This window comes from Patiria miniata, unplaced genomic scaffold, assembly GCF_015706575.1.
Source record: "Patiria miniata isolate m_02_andy unplaced genomic scaffold, ASM1570657v1 HiC_scaffold_28, whole genome shotgun sequence".
Lineage (NCBI taxonomy): Eukaryota > Metazoa > Echinodermata > Asteroidea > Valvatida > Asterinidae > Patiria > Patiria miniata.
The window spans coordinates 1,808,069-1,826,625 of NW_024037067.1; the positions used below are offsets into that span (position 1 = coordinate 1,808,069).

Below are 18,557 nucleotides of genomic sequence, written 5' to 3' on the forward strand. Positions count from 1 at the left end.
CCCCGATTAATTCATTGGGGGGGGGGGGGGGGGGGGGGGGGGGCCTTGACCTGCCCTGGCCCCCACCCCTACCATGTTCAGTTTTATCAATAACCTTATTAACAACGTAGTATGCCAAATGTTTGGCTTGTCAATTTGTATAAAAATGATTTATCATTAATACAATCCTTTCATCTGATCATGGATGGACTTTAGCTCGCAATCAAAAATATGATTAAGGCCAAAAAAAAAATACTCGGTCTCTGGTCAGCGCGCGCGTCGATTTTAATCATGCGCTTCAACCTTCTTTTTTTCTTCAAATTAACACGGAAGCTACAACAGCGCCCTCTATATTGCCGCGCCTCCTCAAATTTTTGTACCAAAGAGCACCAAGGAAAGGGGAAATTGCACCAAGGCAAATGATAAAGGGCACCAAGGCAAATTATGGAGGACACCAATGTATAATGAGGACACAAAAAAGAAAAATAGTACCCACCTTGTCTGTACAATACAGGCTTGAAAAAAAAACAGGCCACCAAAAAAAAAAAAAAACCCGTCGCCGCATCAATTCCGGAACTTCGGTCTGACCAGAGACCGACTATTTTTTTTTTTGGCCTAACCCTGAGGAATTTTTTAACACAAGCCGCTAAAAGTCATGGAAAATTAAGGTAACACTATAAAATAAAATGACTATGAACTTTCATCCTCAGTTAATTCATTTTCAGCGTGCCCACCACTTAAAAAGTCAGTTAGAACTTGAAAGAACAAGTTGCCACAAAATCTTAACATTTTGAAGAGCAGCAAGTCTTTTTATTCATATTTACAATGTTGGTAAAAGATAACAATTACATAATACTAAAAATATATAACACTAAGGGTGTGCCAAAACTTTAGAAAAAACTCAGTTTAGTATCTGTGCACACAAATTGTTCCAATAACAAATGCACCTAAGAATTGTGATTATACCATCATTCAGAAAGCTTCGGGTTTCAATGACAATATGCTCTTTGAATGCCTGATCTTCCAAGAAAAAAAGAAAAACGTAGAAACGTTTCCATATTTTTCAGACATTTCTGAAACAAAATTGAAACTGTACAATAAATTGTAGAAATTTGTTAAAGAAAAAAAGTCATTCAAAAAATTATCATCTTAAGAGAAATTTTTAGAAATTCCCAACCAAGTAGTAGCATCTGAGCATAACATTCCCCAATTTGAAGGTATGGCAGGTCTTTGTTACAATCAGCAAGGGCAGATCCACAGAGGTTAGTGCCAGGGGGAGCGGTCTCTCAAGTGCAAATGGCCTTATTTGACACAATTTCGGTCACCGCAGCCCCCTGGATCCGCCACTGATCACTGCTCATCATGGGATTGCAGATACACAGGCTTAGCTCTCTGTCTCAGTCTGTCTTGTGCCTTCTTCCCTCGACTCACAGAGGGTGGGAGACCCATAGGCGGAATATTCACCTAAAAAGAAAGGACTACTCTGTTTAAAACCTCTCTTTGAATTGGTAAAAGATCACAACCAATGTTACGTGGCCCAAGAGATTTCATTTAAAGAGGTTGTGGAATGCTCGCAGACATTTCCGTCATTTTTCGGGTATATGTAGCCTAAGGTGTGATGAAATAAAAACGACTATTGTTTCTGTCATAAAATGAGTACAAAAGGTACTTTTGAGAGCTGTTTTTCAAGTCCTGTCATGCCTGTTTCGACCCGAACGTGCAATTTGTGTAAAAGTCGTCGTTGCGGGCAGCAAACAAAACACAGTAAATCGTGACGTAATAAACTGGACTCCCGATGCAGAGTAGCATAAACGAGTCCTCTTTATTACGTCATGATTTACTGTGTTTTGTTTGCTGCCCGCAACGACGACTTTTACACAAATTGCACGTTCAGGTCGAAACAGGACCTGAAAAATAGCTCTCAAAAGTACCCTTTGTACTCATTTCATGACAGAAACAATAGTCGTTTTTATTTCATCACACCTTAGGCTACATATACCCAAAAAATGACGGAAATGTCTTCGAGCATTCCACAACCTCTTTAAACAAGAAATACTTGTGTTTTTAAAAGTCTTATTTCATTCTAGGCTTCTAAATTTTACTATTAAGAGTAACTTTAAAAAAAAAGGAATGGGCTTTTTTTTGTATGTAAAATCACATTAAAAAGCACAAAATTAAAGTAAAAATATCACTTAATTTAAAAATCTACAAATTATGATGGTGAGCTGGAACTTACCGGTCTTGGATAGGGGCTTTGGTAATGTAACGCTGTGGATAAAAAAAAGAAATTGTGGGGAAATTTCCATGTAGTGTAACAGTATAGTTCCATTCTGCTCAATCAACTTGAGGAAGTATTTAAATGAAGTAATTTAATGTTTTATTCTCAGCGTCGTAAGCGACTCAGTCATTAGTCAGTGACTTGGTCGGTCAGTCAAACTGGGTAGGAGGCCAAATTTACATCTTTGTAAAAACGTAAAGCATTATTTCATTGAACACTTTCAGCAATTGGTTTAGAGGTACACTTAAGTGGGTTATTTATTAGTTACCCAAATTGATTCTTCTGCAGTTGCTGGCTATACAACTATTAGCTCATATCTTACCCATTGCCAACCTTGCCTCAGCCTCCTGGATGTATACTTTAATCTTCTCAGGATCTGTTACCTGTCAAAGAAAGGTTCATAAAAAGTTTATTGAACAAGTTCTTTACATTCTTCGGTCACACTTTATTCACAGATGAAATTTGATTTCTATTTGATGCTGCACCATGAGCAGCATTTTCAAGTTTCACTGAGTGACTGTGTGCACATATGCAGAACTAGTCTGAAAATTTGGGACTCTCAATACCGAGTACGAGAGTCCCAAAACTTCAGGTATTGAAAACATGCAATACAAGAAAGTAGACTGGCAACTGAAACAACCAGTCCAACACCCCTTTAGTACTGCATCAATCAACTGTGCCATATGTGGCATGTCTGGTGCTAGTCTCTATTTCTCCATAGTCAGCCACCAGACTAATGACAATGAAAGAAGAGGTCAGTCATTTCAAACAGTTGGACAATGGTTGGACATGTACCAGTCTAGTCTTTAGCCTCATTTTGAAATCACTTGACTTCCCTCTCATGTGCAAAATATTGAAAAAAAGTCTCCTTTAAAAATTGAAGTGAGTCTTCAAACTTGGACCTTTTCATTGCCCAATGAAAATCTTGGAGAATTTTGCTCGCTGAAGAGCGAGTAAAGTTGGCCTGATTTCGTTTTGCATGTTTTTCAGCACTAAAGTCAATTCTAAAAATTAGTGATTTTGCAGTGTCACACACAGACATTACTGTGGTGGCTGTTTTTACTAGTTTTCAAGTTTATAGCAATTGTGGTGGCCACGTAATGTGTAAATTTGTTTAGGTGTTTCCTTGGTTATTTTTAATTTTTTTTGTAGTGGTGGGAGAAATCGGAGATTTGAAAATCCAGTTATTCTAATATTTTTTTCAAAACGAATAACGGTTATCTGATATTACTAGAAACTCCCATTCACTTCACAGTCATGCCAACAAAAGTGATGAGTGAGGTGCTGCATGCAATGACCTCCATCTTGTGCATTGGTGATTGGTCACTGCTGTTCGTGAGCACGGTGCTGTGCATGTGTAATACTAGACACACACAACGTTATCATACATTGTATGAAAACGACAGGAAACACATATCATACTCCGTCATGTCCAATGTAAAAAATCTGGGGTTTTTTTGGTCTTTTCTTGGGAACCGTAAGAGATATTAGGTTGGTTTCCTTTCAACCAGATGTTTGAAATAGGATAAGTAAACAATCCAAAACATGAAATTTTCGGGGATTTCAGCATGCAGTGCCCCTTTAAAGCTTTTGTTCAAACATAACTGTCCAAACTTGCCCGGATATGTTTGAGAGAAAACAAATGCAAGTTTACCTGCTTATTTTTCTTGAATAATGTCCGTGTTTCATCCCTGATGTACTGCTGTTCTTCCCTGGTATCCTTCAAGAGCTTGGTGCTTGCCTGCCATGTCTTGGCTGTGCACAGTAATGTTCGATACAAGGACAGTACTTCTCGTCTCAATGCCATTGGGAGTGCAGGTACCAGATGTCACATGATGGACACAAATTTCAACAATTTAACCTATACAATTTAAAATAATGAAAAACAGAAACATTGGGCAATGAAAGTGGAATTGTGCAATAGACCTATAATGTTGGTCCATAATGCTAACAACATCTGTAACTATGTGTTCCAGCAAGGAATCACAACTTGCTATATTTAGTGTTGATGTTATCCGGGGAACATGAGGGTGTTTCTGTTGCAACGAAATTAGTAATCCACCAAAACTATGTAATAATGCCCTATAGTATCACCCTGCAACAATTGTTGGTATCGAATTTCTAAATCGTGACAAAAATGGTAAAATTTTGTTTAACATAAGGCCTAATGGAAATGTTTTTTCGTGAGGTTGTAGACTATGCCTTGAAAAACATTTCTTGTCCCCGGACACAAAACCGCTTGACCTTCACTTCCGGTGTTACCGGAAGTGCAATTAAAACCGAATACAGTCGACTCTCGTTAGTACAACCTCTGTTAATACAAAATTCTGGTTATAACAAACATAAAGCCTTGGTCTCAACTGTGCATTTATGTGCACAATGAATGGGACTGATGTTCCTCTTAGTACAAAATTCTGATAAAACAAACAATTTGGCTAGGTACGTCCGAACGAGTTTGTTTTAATGAGACTCGACTGTATAACTCAAAAGCGGAAGCATTTTACTACACACATATAAATTATAAAAGTGTTCAGTGAGAAATGCCAGACACAAAAAACTGTGTGATGACTTCGCTCGTACCCCCCGCCCTGCAAACAGGACGCTGGGATACTCTAATGAATTCACGCTCTGATTGGTTGGATTTTGCGTGACCTGTGACCTGCGGTTATGACTCTGCAAGGTTTGAAAAGGCCGTTAAGACTGATTCATTACTCTTTTATTCCAGTTTAGAGATGATTTTTTTCGTTTCTTTGATTTTGTAGGAAATTCTGTAAAACTTATCTGTGTTGTAAGTTTGCAATTCCCGTCACTTCTTGCTCGGGCTCCGTTTCGAATCACGAACGGTCGGATTGCATTATGCGACGCTCAAAATTTTGTCCACATGGTCCGCAACGAAACAGAAATCACATTCGGTATGGAACGTGTGCATTTCTGTGGGAAGTTTTCAGATAGCATTTGCGCACATTGTCTAACTGCGGTCTTGAACAGCTGCAGCCAGTGCTTTATACATAGGTCATAGGCCACTTCCTTCACAAGATTCTGTGAAGCTCATCAGAGTATCCCAGCATCCTGTTTGCAGGGTGGGGGTACAAGCGAATGTGATGACGTCATCTTTTGAAAGGGTGCCCCCTAGCGGCACATAAAACAGTGTTTGCTTTCTTTAATTTGAAAACCTTCGGTTCAAATTTCACCAAATCGCCCCTTTAACCACAAATAACTTGGCAAGGTTTCAAATTCATGACGTTATCAGACCGGAAGTTACTTTTTATGAAAATTTGAAAACGACTATATTTTAGATTTAATTTTAATCATTTGATCCATGTCGTATATCTTTGTAGCCCAAATAACGATATCAATCACAATGTTCACTTTTTGCTTCCAAATACTGTGACGTCATCCGACCTGAAGTTAGGTGTAATGAATACATACACTTATTTTTTCCACTTTAAAATGAACATTTATCCACTCCGAACAAAATCAGTATTCACTTCCCGTTTTTGAATAATGACATCATCAAGCCAGAAATAACTTGTTTGAATGTTTACTTGAATTTTATCACAAAATAATTGATTGTACTGGAAAGTATTTAATTCCATGATCCTTTGTTCTTACATAAAAATATTCATAACTTACCTCGGCAGTGTTTAATGAAAAAATGTCTGCCCGACCACTCTGCGTGTGTAACAACAAACGCGAACCTCTAGTTTTAAATTGTATAGGTTACGTGACACTCAGCTAATCCTCACGATAGAAGATCAAGCGAGAGGATTGGATGTCAAATCTCAAATTGATGCGACTACAAAGCCAATCAGATTATTCCTGGATTATTTGAGAAATAATCTGATTGGCACAAGCACAATAACCACAACACAGCCATGACAGTGTGGCACTGGACTGTTTCTCTGAAGAAGCCACCAAAATCATCAATACTTTTTATATTTTAGTAACTTTTGTTCTGTTTCAAGTCGATCATTAGCTTCATGAATGACTGAGCGCACTTCTTCTTCTTCTACTTCTACAGCGGTACTCAGCAATGTCCATAAGTTTGGATGTAGTGCCGAGAAAAACTTGATGTACATGTACAGTGAGGGTGCCTTTCAGAGCAGGTATATACAGGGTGCAAGTGAAAACATCCATGAAATTATGGACAGGCTGCTGCTACTGCTCCCCTAAACACCTCATAAGTTGGTGAGGATACTACGGTGATTTCAGGGAGTGCATTTCACCAGGCGACTGTGCGGGGGAAAAAATGAGTAGCAGTATAGTTGGAGACGAGCTTGAATGGGTTGGTACTTATTAGGATGATATGATCTTGTTGATGAAGGAACCATTGAAATGAGGTAGAGGTCAGGGTTAACTGCCACGAGATGGCGTCGGATCTTGTACATCAGCCTGTCAGAAGGAGACTTGATGTTTTTTGTCTTTCTTCAAGCGAAGCCCACTGGAGTTTTTGCAGCATATCAGATACACTCTCCCGTCGACGATATCTGTCAAGTACAAACATTACGGCTTGACATTGGATGTTTTCGATCCTAGAGGTGTCCTTCTTGGAGTACGAATTCCATATGGTACAGCAGTATTCCAGGTGCGGGCGAACCAACATGAGATAGGCTCGTTCTTTGAGCTTGTGCGAAGCACCTCTCAGGTTGCGCCGGATTAGTCCCAGGATCCTGTTGGCTCTGGAAGTGACTTTATTGATGTGATTGGACCAGGACATGTTGGTGGAGAGTGTCAGCCCGAGGTATGGGTAGTCTGCTACTGATGTGAGGGTGCTGTTTCCCAGGTGATATGTGGCTTCGATCATGTTGCGACGGAGGAAGAACTTCATTGAGTGGCATTTCTCTGTATTGAACTGCATTTGCCATGTGTTGGACCATTGATGAAGATGATCTAGGTCTTGTTGAAGTACTTTGGTTTGGTGTCATTGTTGTTGGTGATGGTTCTGTAGAGTAGGCAGTCATCTGCGAAAAGGCAGATGTTAGAAGAAATGACCAATGGTAGGTCATTTATGAATGACAAAAACAGGAGGGGGCCAAGAACTGTCCCTTGTGGTACTCCTGAGGTCACAGATGCCCAGTCAGACAACTTTCCATCTACAATGTACTACAACACCCTAGGATCACTTCGTCAGAAAAATTTTCAACCATGTCAGAAGAGGCCCTCTGATTCCATAATGGTGTAACTTCAAAAGAAGGCGTTGGTGAGGGACCCGATCGAAGGCCTTTGAAAAGTCGAGTACTATTCCATCATCTTGGCCACGATCATCAAGCGCTTTGGCGAGATCTTGGGTGGAGATTCACACGATCGTCCAGGTCTGAATTCGCGTTGGGCATCTGAGAGGATATGGTGGTCCATTATCTGACTGAAAATGATGTGCTCAATGATCTTGCTTCAAATGGATATGATGGACACGGGATGGTAGTTGGATGCTGTGCTCCTATCACCCTTCTTGTAGATGGGCGAAATGTTGGCAATTCTCCAGGCAGAGGGGACACATCCTGTATCCAACGACTGTTGGAATATGCAGCTAAAGATTGGTGAGATTTCAGCTGCCAAATCTTTCAGAATGCGTGCTGGTATTAAGTCTGGGCCGGTTGCTTTCTTAGTATTCAGGAGCAGCTTGAAAACTCCATCTGATGTTACAGTGATCTCGTCCATTGCTGGCAAGTCAGGATCATCAAATGAGGGTAGATTGGTGGTGTCCTCTGAAGAAAAGACCAAGCAAAATTGTTCGTTGAAGATGGTAGCTTTTCCTTTGCTCTCAAAGAACACCTTACTTCCTTGTTCGAGGGAAGAAATGCTGGTTGAGTCCTGCTTTTTGGATTTTATATATCTCCAGAAGGATTTGTTGGATATGTATTCAGGGTTGGTGAGCATTGTATTTTGGAAGGCCCAACAATTTTGGCGAACTTTCTTTGGTGTTGATTTCCTATACATTTGTAGTCTTTGTATTCTTTCCTGTCGTTTGGCTTCTGAGTTGACTTGGCCTTTGTTGTACATCCTCTGCTTTTTCTTGCTCATTCTTCTTATGCTTTTGGTGATCTATGGATTGTTGTGCTTGGAGCTAGACATTTTCGATGGAACATGCTTCTCCATGAGCTCATTAAGTTTAGCTGTGAACATCTCCCAGTTTTCTGTAACTGATCTTGACCTAGGGTTGCCACTCAAGAATGATTGCTGAAAATCAACCATTTCTGTCTTCATGTTGGTCATATCAGCTCTATCAAACATGAACACCTTCCGTGGTATCTTCTTGTTGAATTTAGGCTTAGTGCATGGTAAGAGGTATGTTTAATGGAATCTGGGTTGGGATAGAGGGGAAAGGGACCATTTTGTGTAGGCCGGTTTTTTAGGGTCTCTTACAATCTCACATGTACAACATAGTTTTGTCTCCAGCGTCACATGTGAATTCCTGATGAGCATGTCAGCTGGACTTACTCAAGCTAATGGCATGGCATGCACACACACACAAACGTGTGTTCACCGTCGATCGTGGATGTCCATTGTCCCTCTTTTGTTTGTACTTTTTAGGAAGACTCCCATATGGTTTGAACACGACCCCAATCGCAGACGTATGCTGGACGATATTGTTCTCGTTTGGTCTCTGGTATTTTTTTCTCCACGGTTTGAAAAGATGAACACGTACACCCACACAAATGTGTATTTGCCTGCAATCGGGGAAATCCCTATTGTCCCTCTTTTGTTTGTACTCAAACTTTTTAGGAAGACCCGCCATATGTTTTGTACACGATTCTAAATTGGGGACCTTCGGGAATTGGGGACCCTATTGTCCTCTATTGTTCAACGTCCCCTATTGAATGCAAAAACAAACTCACACACCCATTCGTAAACACCAGCAATCGTGGACCTCCTATCCCTCCTCATTCCTTTGTTTGTACATGTACCTTAACTTTTTAGCAACAGCTGTCATTGGTTTTGTACACGAATTCCAATCGAGGACTTTCAGTCAATCGTGGACGTATTGACATTTTGTTTGTGCCCTATAGTATACCTTTTGTCCTAGGTGCACGATCATATGACGATTGCCAGTGTTTACAGTCACACACACCCACTTTTGCAAAGCTAGTTTGCAGGAAGACCAAACATTATTTAAAATTCCAGCCCCAACAATGCACAATATTTTATGTGTAGCCAACTAGCTTAAAACGGGGGCACAATTGCAGAATACCCCGCCACTCGATCTATGCACCTCGTAGCCGGCTATGAGGTCACGGTTGATTGCCCTCAATAAATCCTCTCAGCGCTACATGTATGTACTATGCGTCATGCTCCACTGCACTCCCACTCCGTATCCACGTAGCCGGCAACATTGTACATGTAGTTGGTTTGGACTTTTTTCAGCAACTCCCATTACTTTTGTGTTGCTTTGTTCTCAAGCATACTCCCACTTCGTATCCGCGCAGCCGGCAACAGCATAGTTGGTTGGACTTCGAATTTTTTTCAGCAACTCCCATTCATTTTGTGTTGCTCCATTCATTTTGTGTCTCAAGGAGACCCCCACTCAGTATCCGCGTAGCTGCCACAATGGACTTGAATTGTTTCTTTTCCAGTGATTCCAACCACGTAGCATGCGTAGCCAGAGAATTTAGGGGTGTATTTCCGAGTGGCGGGGGTATTCTGCAATTACTCCAAAACGGGACCGCCACTACCGCTTCAAAAGCCTAAAAATGTTAACGAATTGGTGACATGCATTTACAAGAATTTTTACCGGGTCGCCGGAACGGTCATGACGGTGTTGCAGCATAACTAGGAATCAACGGATTTGTAAATTCTGTGCGCCGAAACTAGGAATTTCAATTTCGGTATCGCATTCGGTGTGGTGCTAGTCTAGTTCCCAGACCTGACAATTATTCCCGACGCTCACGCCTGGATTGTAGTCAGATCTTTTCGTCTGGGAACCAGACTAGCTAGTGTGGTGCTGTCTCGTTCACAAATGGTGCACGAAATGGGGGGTTCTCGGTCGGTAGGTGTTTTCAGTAGCGCTACTGAACCCTACACAACTAGTATTCTGTCACAACCTAAAATACGCACACCACTGAATAATCTGTGAACCACTAGCCCACTGTGTAAATCAGTCTCCATAGAACTCTGTACATTAAAAAAAATATATATAAAAAAGCTCCTTTTTGAAGGGTAGTTGAAATCACTACTCACTACTCCATAGACACGTGTACAAAAAGTCACTACACAAGTCCTGCCGTGTAGGACTTGTGTAGTGCCTTTTTGTACACGTGTCTATGGAGTAGTGAGTAGTGATTTCATCTCCCCTCCAAAGAAGCTTTTTTAGTTTGTACACAGTTCTATGGGGTAGTGATTTTTCTGCCGTGTAGGACTTGTGTAGTGCCTTTTTGTACACGTGTCTATGGAGTAGTGAGTAGTGATTTCATCTCCCCTCCAAAGAAGCTTTTTTAGTTTGTACACAGTTCTATGGAGTATTGATTTTCCTGCCGTGTAGGACTTGTGTAGTGCCTTTTTGTACACGTGTCTATGGAGTAGTGAGTAGTGATTTCATCTCCCCTCCAAAGAAGCTTTTTTAGTTTGTACACAGTTCTATGGCGTAGTGATTTTCCTGGCGTGTAGGACTTGTGTAGTGCCTTTTTGTACACGTGTCTATGGAGTAGTGAGTAGTGATTTCATCTCCCCTCCAAAGAAGCTTTTTTAGTTTGTACACAGTTTTATGGAGTAGTGATTTTCCTGGCGTGTAGTCCGGACTTGTGTAGTGCCTTTTTGTACACGTGTCTATGGAGTAGTGAGTAGTGATTTCATCTCCCCTCCAAAGAAGCTGTTTTGCTTTGTACACAGTTCTATGGAGTAGTGATTTTCCTGCCGTGTAGGACTTGTGTAGTGCCTTTTTGTACACGTGTCTATGGAGTAGTGAGTAGTGATTTCATCTCCCCTCCAAAGAAGCTTTTTTGGTTTGTACACAGTTCTATGGAGTAGTGATTTTCCTGCCATGTAGGACTTAATTGTGTAGTGACTTTTTGTACACGTGTCTATGGAGTAGTGAGTAGTGATTTCATCTCCCCTCCAAAGAAGCTTTTTTAGTTTGTACACAGTTTTATGGAGTAGTGATTTTCCTGGCGTGTAGTCCGGACTTGTGTAGTGCCTTTTTGTACACGTGTCTATGGAGTAGTGAGTAGTGATTTCATCTCCCCTCCAAAGAAGCTTTTTTGGTTTGTACACAGTTCTATGGAGTAGTGATTTTTTTGCCGTGTAGGACTTGTGTAGTGCCTTTTTGTACACGTGTCTATGGAGTAGTGAGTAGTGATTTCATCTCCCCTCCAAAGAAGCTTTTTTGGTTTGTACACAGTTCTATGGAGTAGTGATTTTCCTAGCGTGTAGGACTTGTGTAGTGCCTTTTTGTACACGTGTCTATGGAGTAGTGAGTAGTGACTTCATCTGCCCTCCAAAGAAGCTGTTTTGGTTTGTACACAGTTCTATGGAGTAGTGATTTTCCTGGCGTGTAGGACTTGTGTAGTGACTTTTTGTACACGTGTCTATGGAGTAGTGAGTAGTGATTTCATCTCCCCTCCAAAGAAGCTGTTTTGGTTTGTACACAGTTCTATGGAGTAGTGATTTTCCTGCCGTGTAGGACTTGTGTAGTGCCTTTTTGTACACGTGTCTATGGAGTAGTGAGTAGTGATTTCATCTCCCCTCCAAAGAAGCTGTTTTGGTTTGTACACAGTTCTATGGAGTAGTGATTTTCCTGGCGTGTAGTCCGGACTTGTGTAGTGCCTTTTTGTACACGTGTCTATGGAGTAGTGAGTAGTGATTTCATCTCCCCTCCAAAGAAGCTGTTTTGGTTTGTACACAGTTCTATGGAGTAGTGATTTTCCTGCCGTGTAGGACTTGTGTAGTGCCTTTTTGTACACGTGTCTATGGAGTAGTGAGTAGTGATTTCATCTCCCCTCCAAAGAAGCTTTTTTGGTTTGTACACAGTTCTATGGAGTAGTGATTTTCCTAGCGTGTAGGACTTGTGTAGTGCCTTTTTGTACACGTGTCTATGGAGTAGTGAGTAGTGACTTCATCTGCCCTCCAAAGAAGCTGTTTTGGTTTGTACACAGTTCTATGGAGTAGTGATTTTCCTGGCGTGTAGGACTTGTGTAGTGACTTTTTGTACACGTGTCTATGGAGTAGTGAGTAGTGATTTCATCTCCCCTCCAAAGAAGCTGTTTTGGTTTGTACACAGTTCTATGGAGTAGTGATTTTCCTGCCGTGTAGGACTTGTGTAGTGCCTTTTTGTACACGTGTCTATGGAGTAGTGAGTAGTGATTTCATCTCCCCTCCAAAGAAGCTGTTTTGGTTTGTACACAGTTCTATGGAGTAGTGATTTTCCTGGCGTGTAGTCCGGACTTGTGTAGTGCCTTTTTGTACACGTGTCTATGGAGTAGTGAGTAGTGATTTCATCTCCCCTCCAAAGAAGCTGTTTTGGTTTGTACACAGTTCTATGGAGTAGTGATTTTCCTGCCGTGTAGGACTTGTGTAGTGCCTTTTTGTACACGTGTCTATGGAGTAGTGAGTAGTGATTTCATCTCCCCTCCAAAGAAGCTTTTTTGGTTTGTACACAGTTCTATGGAGTAGTGATTTTCCTGCCGTGTAGGACTTGTGTAGTGACTTTTTGTACACGTGTCTATGGAGTAGTGAGTAGTGACTTCATCTGCCCTCCAAAGAAGCTGTTTTGGTTTGTACACAGTTCTATGGAGTAGTGATTTTCCTGCCGTGTAGGACTTGTGTAGTGACTTTTTGTACACGTGTCTATGGAGTAGTGAGTAGTGATTTCATCTCCCCTCCAAAGAAGCTTTTTTGGTTTGTACACAGTTCTATGGAGTAGTGATTTTCCTGCCGCGTAGGACTTGTGTAGTGCCTTTTTGTACACGTGTCTATGGAGTAGTGAGTAGTGATTTCATCTCCCCTCCAAAGAAGCTGTTTTGGTTTGTACACAGTTCTATGGAGTAGTGATTTTCCTGCCGCGTAGGACTTGTGTAGTGCCTTTTTGTACACGTGTCTATGGAGTAGTGAGTAGTGATTTCATCTCCCCTCCAAAGAAGCTGTTTTGGTTTGTACACAGTTCTATGGAGTAGTGATTTTCCTGCCGTGTAGGACTTGTGTAGTGCCTTTTTGTACACGTGTCTATGGAGTAGTGAGTAGTGATTTCATCTCCCCTCCAAAGAAGCTTTTTTAGTTTGTACACAGTTCTATGGAGTAGTGATTTTCCTGCCGTGTAGGACTTGTGTAGTGCCTTTTTGTACACGTGTCTATGGAGTAGTGAGTAGTGATTTCATCTCCCCTCCAAAGAAGCTGTTTTGGTTTGTACACAGTTCTATGGAGTAGTGATTTTCCTGCCGCGTAGGACTTGTGTAGTGACTTTTTGTACACGTGTCTATGGAGTAGTGAGTAGTGATTTCATCTCCCCTCCAAAGAAGCATTTTTAGTTTGTACACAGTTTTATGGAGTAGTGATATACTCATGGTCCATGGTGTCGGATACAGAGAGCGTATCGTTGGAAATGTACGAGTAGTGCTTGTAGCGCTACTCAACACATGTGGCGAAATGTTTCACCCCATATCTTGCATCTCGTTCACGAAAAAAACATGGCACGGCCGGTTAAACAACGATTATTTTCATTACTATTTATTAATGGAAGGCCCCAAAAGTATTGCTTACCTCAGAACCTCTATGATAAACTTTACGGCTTTTGTAGTTTGTAAGCATTGAAGTCAACCAAACAGCGAGGTAGTCAACCTTGCACATCAGGCAGTAGGCATTCTCCATATACACTGTGGGCATACACTGTAGCGTTATACATTCAGTGACATTACGCTCTGCCCAAAGCAGGGTGACCGTAAGGTCATGGCAAAATTCTGCTAAATTCGCTTCAAAAATCTGTCAGATTTATCAAAAATCTGTCAAATTCCACAGAATTACTCGAAATACACTATAAACACTTAAAACACATGCAGATTTGTAGTATTACCTTATTTAAGGTTCAAATTACATTATAAACAATCTATAGGCCTATAGTCACTTAAAGCATGAATAGTTGTTGTGCATTCATGCAGTGCAGACGTGCTCTCTGTTCTCTCTGGTTTCTTCTTTCCTTTTTTACTGAAAAGTCATGCTTTCATGTTTCTTTGAGGAGCTTTTACCTTCACCAATACATTCTTTCATCACCTGGACTATTTCTGATGTTCTCTTACTAAATTTTGGGACGTTTTGAGAGTCTTCACCTCAGGTTTCACCGTTCACCATACTGTAATGTGTATACTGACTGACTGAGTGCCGTTCACATGGTCGACAATCATGCAATTTCGCAAGTAGAACTGAAAACAATTTTTTCTCAGCCATCCACCCCCAATCCCTTGTCAATCGGGTTGCTTGCATCCTATTGTACACATGGTCACTCTCTATATCATCATATTTGTATTCTGGTGCCAATTATCCACATTTCTTTCAGTTTCAAGCCATCGAAGAAAAGAATTCCTCTCTTGAACTTCATGTTGAAGCCTGCCATTGTTGCCATGATTACATGCATACATGTAGGCCTACGGGTGAACTCTGAACCTTGATATGAACTGCGATGCCTTACAGGCCTAAGTACCCCTGTGGTATTTGCAGTCGTGCTGTTCGTTGGAAAACCCCTGCAGTAGCCTGTGATGATTGCGAAGTCTGGTTTCATAAGAACTGTGTACACATAAGCACTCAAACATTTAATTACCTATGCGACCCTGATGTAAGTTAATTGGCATTGCCCTACCTGTGGTGTCTTACACTTCACTTCAAGTTTCTTTGAATCATCCATCGTTGCAATGTCTCTGATTCAGCATCATATGCATCTTCATCCTGTACATGTAGCAACATATCTCAGGAAAGTAATTTTGACAGCGCATGTACTAGCGCTCATAGCCCATTGGTCTGCCATCAGCCATGTCATCCCCAAATAAACCCAACGCGCCTGTTAATATTGCCGGCACCCTTCCTTCAAACCTGGGCGTTCTGGTCATTAACTGTCGTAGCATCAGAAATAAACTGGTGGAATTTTGGAACATCCTACACACCGCTAAACCTGGCATTGTCATCCTTACAGAAACCTGGTTAAATCCCAACATTTCTAACCATGAAATCTTTCCCCCCGAACTAGACTATGAGCTGTATAGGAGGGACAGATCAGACAGTTGTGGTGGATCGTGGAGTCGCCATTGGCGTGGGTTCTGGTCTGGAAAAATCATCCAGACAGCCGACGATTGTGAGGCACTCTTTGTCGAGATCGATCTCAAACACAGAAACGCCAAATCACAAACATGCGAATCTCTCATTGTTGGCGCTGTATACCGCCCCCCATGCTCAAATGAGAACTACTTAGAGTGCCTGCCTGTGTAGTTCCATACGTAACATTTCCAGCAACAACAGGAAATCCATTGTGCGGGATAGGTGGCGACCTTAAAAGATGAATTTGTAACCAAATTTGACGCTTCATCCCCTGTCAGCGAGATGTGGGACACCATAGAGTTAAAACTCTCCCAAATCTTGGACCTTGTTCCATCCAAATTCACATCTAGTCGTTTCAACCATGCAGCCATGGATAACCCGCAAAATCAAGCAGCTCAGTAGGCAGAAACAACGTGCTTACAACAAGGCTTGCTCCCATCGCCGTCATCGCAATCACCGTCACTGGGCCAGGTACAACGTCCTGAAGAAACGTATGCAGAACGCATGCAGAGAAGCATACAACAACTACATCAACAACATTGTGTGCCCAGATCTCAAGTCAAATCCCAAGCGTTTCTGGAGCCATATCTCAAGCAAGCGCTGTGACAACAATGGTGTTGCCCCTCTCCGTGGCCCCAGAGGAGCTACATACACTGGAAGTAAGGATAAGGCAAATATTCTCAACGACCAGTTTTGTTCAGTCTGCAACAAAGATGAGGATCCATCCACCATGCCACTCCTTGGCCCTAGTCCATTTCCTACTATGGATCACATACAGATAAATGTCAACGGCGTAATCAAATTGCTGAAGAAAATAAATCCTCATAAAGCCACCAGATAATATTCCAGCTCGTCTACTGAAAGAACTTGCTAACAGCCTTGGACCTGTACTCTCCATCTTGTACCAAGCCTCGTTGGACAGTGGGGATCTCCCTTTTACTCCTTTGTATTCATACGAAACGAAGTAAATGCTTATAATCTAGCAAAGCTAAAAAGTAAAAAAAAAATGCTTTTGCATTTGCTTCATTCTATTCATACAGATATAGGCCTAGATACAAGTCAATTCTTAAAAATTGGAAGTAAAAACAAATAAAATTCTAGTTTTCAATCATACGGTAGTTTCCCATGAATTATTGTACCCATTCCGTTGCAGTTCTTCGATATAGAGCAAGTTCAAGGAAAATAGCCGATGTGCTCCAGTGCCGAGACGATCGAGCGCTTTCTTGTAGGCGGCTGGCATACAAGCATGCTGGCTCTGATGAGAATCACGCACTTATAGTGGGTCGTACTAATAAGCGTCAACACAGCGTCAACACGGCGTCAACACATGATAGAAGCATCAACACACCGTCAACACTTCCAAAACGCATTCTAAATTGACCAAAAAAGGCATGGAACTGTAATGTTTAGACTTAAAGAGATTTTTTGGTGGGCCAGAGGTTACATTTCGTTTAAGAAAATGGAGTTTTTGTCACGCAAAAAAAAAAAATGCTCGCTAAGGGCAAGTTCGCGCAAGGACTATAGTTAACCATTGGTCGACTAACGCTTGCCCGAACTCTGTCTAGTCGACGATGGTTAACTACGCTAGTCGACTATTTGGAACCAACCTACTGGGGCTGGTTGCATCGCTGGTAACCATAGCCGCGCGCGTTCATAACGTACAGCAGGGAGCCAGGATCCAGACGTTTTGCAATGACATTTTGACCAGCGTTCGACTAGAGACGTTCGCACTTTGCTATTAGCGCGCAGGCGTAAGGTACGTCACAAATCAACCACTAGTCGACTAATGGTCCTTGCCCGAACTTGGCCATGTCTGCCGATTCGGAGCTGCACGAATACGGGCGATTCCCAATAGTACGCCTCCAAGAGTTTGCAACGCGTTGGCCAATCACAATGCGCAAAATCTGTCGACCCAACGCCCGTTTGGAAAAGGTCGACTGATTTCGCGCATTGTGATTGGCCAACGCGCTGCAAACTCTTGGAGGCGCACTATTTGGAATCGCCCGTATTAAGAGAGCCAATTTTCTTCAACTGAAAATTACAATTTTCAGACGTTTAACTTATTGATTTCTAGCCAAAATTTAAGTTTTGCCCATACTGTACGGTTTGAACACTGGTTTCGTCAATTTGAATGCGTTTTGGTGGTGTTGACCTGTGTTGTCGCTTCTGTGTGTGTTGATGCTGTGTTGACCCTGTATGACTGCTTATGGTTGGGGAACGTTGTGCACAAAGCTCAAACATCGTTGCACAATCTCAAACTTTATTTTAACATTCAAGCCAAGCATTCATTTCCAATACGCAGCCAACGCCATTTTCTGACCTTCTTTTTTTTAAAATCCCACCCGACTCCCATCAAAACAAGATTTTTGCTGACGCAAAAAACTATTTGGACTAGCTTCGATGCAGGCATTTGGCACAAGTGTTCAAAATGGCTATATCCCGCGTTTCGGAAATAAAGTCTCAGTTCAACTTCAACACCGACACGAGACGGGGTGCCCACACACAAATACTAAAGACACAATGCACAAAAAATATACCAAATTGGGACTACTGAACTACAACACGATGGCTCCCATCAGCTCAGTCCCGTCCGCACTTTGACACCAGAATCTGTAGTAACATATAGACAGACAAGGAGATACAAGAAAAACTTCCAAAAGGAAGGGAAATAATGTGAGTATGTGGTTGCACAATCTCAAACTTAACATTCAAGCCAAGCATTCATTTCCAATACGCAGCCAACGCCATTTTCTGACCTTATTTTTTTAGAATCCCACCCGACTCCCGCCAAAAACTTTCTGGACTAGCTTCGATGCAGGCATTTGGCACAAGTGTTCAAAATGGCTATATCCCGCGTTTTGGAAATAAAGTCTCAGTTCGACTTCAACACCGACACGAGACAGGCAGCCCACACACAAATACTAAAGACACAATGCACAAATAAATATACCAAATTGGGACTACTGAACTACAACACGATGGCTCCCATCAGCTCAGTCCCGTCCGCACTTTGACACCAGAATCTGTAGTAACATATAGACAGACAAGGAGATACAAGAAAAACTTCCAAAAG

General features: G+C 41.7%; 1 protein-coding gene across 5 annotated transcripts in view; it reads right to left on the minus strand.

The window, feature by feature from the left end:
• Positions 1–761: 761 nt before the first annotated feature.
• The window catches only part of LOC119734695 (LYR motif-containing protein 1-like), a 30,375-nt gene continuing 12,579 nt past the window's right edge, over positions 762–18,557 (minus strand). For 2 of the 5 annotated variants that reach the window (XM_038208231.1, XM_038208230.1), the window contains exons 2-5: positions 3,912–4,118; positions 2,580–2,640; positions 2,216–2,247; positions 762–1,443 (exon numbers count right to left, since the gene is read on the minus strand). In XM_038208231.1, coding sequence (XP_038064159.1) covers positions 1,330–1,443; positions 2,216–2,247; positions 2,580–2,640; positions 3,912–4,064 — 360 coding nt within the window. In that variant the 5' untranslated portion in view covers positions 4,065–4,118 and the 3' untranslated portion in view covers positions 762–1,329. Of the gene's footprint in view, positions 1,444–2,215; positions 2,248–2,579; positions 2,641–3,911; positions 4,119–9,986; positions 10,122–13,942; positions 14,097–18,434; positions 18,508–18,557 lie in introns of those variants that run through there. The other 3 variants (XM_038208229.1, XM_038208227.1, XM_038208228.1) reach the window with 3 other exon arrangements.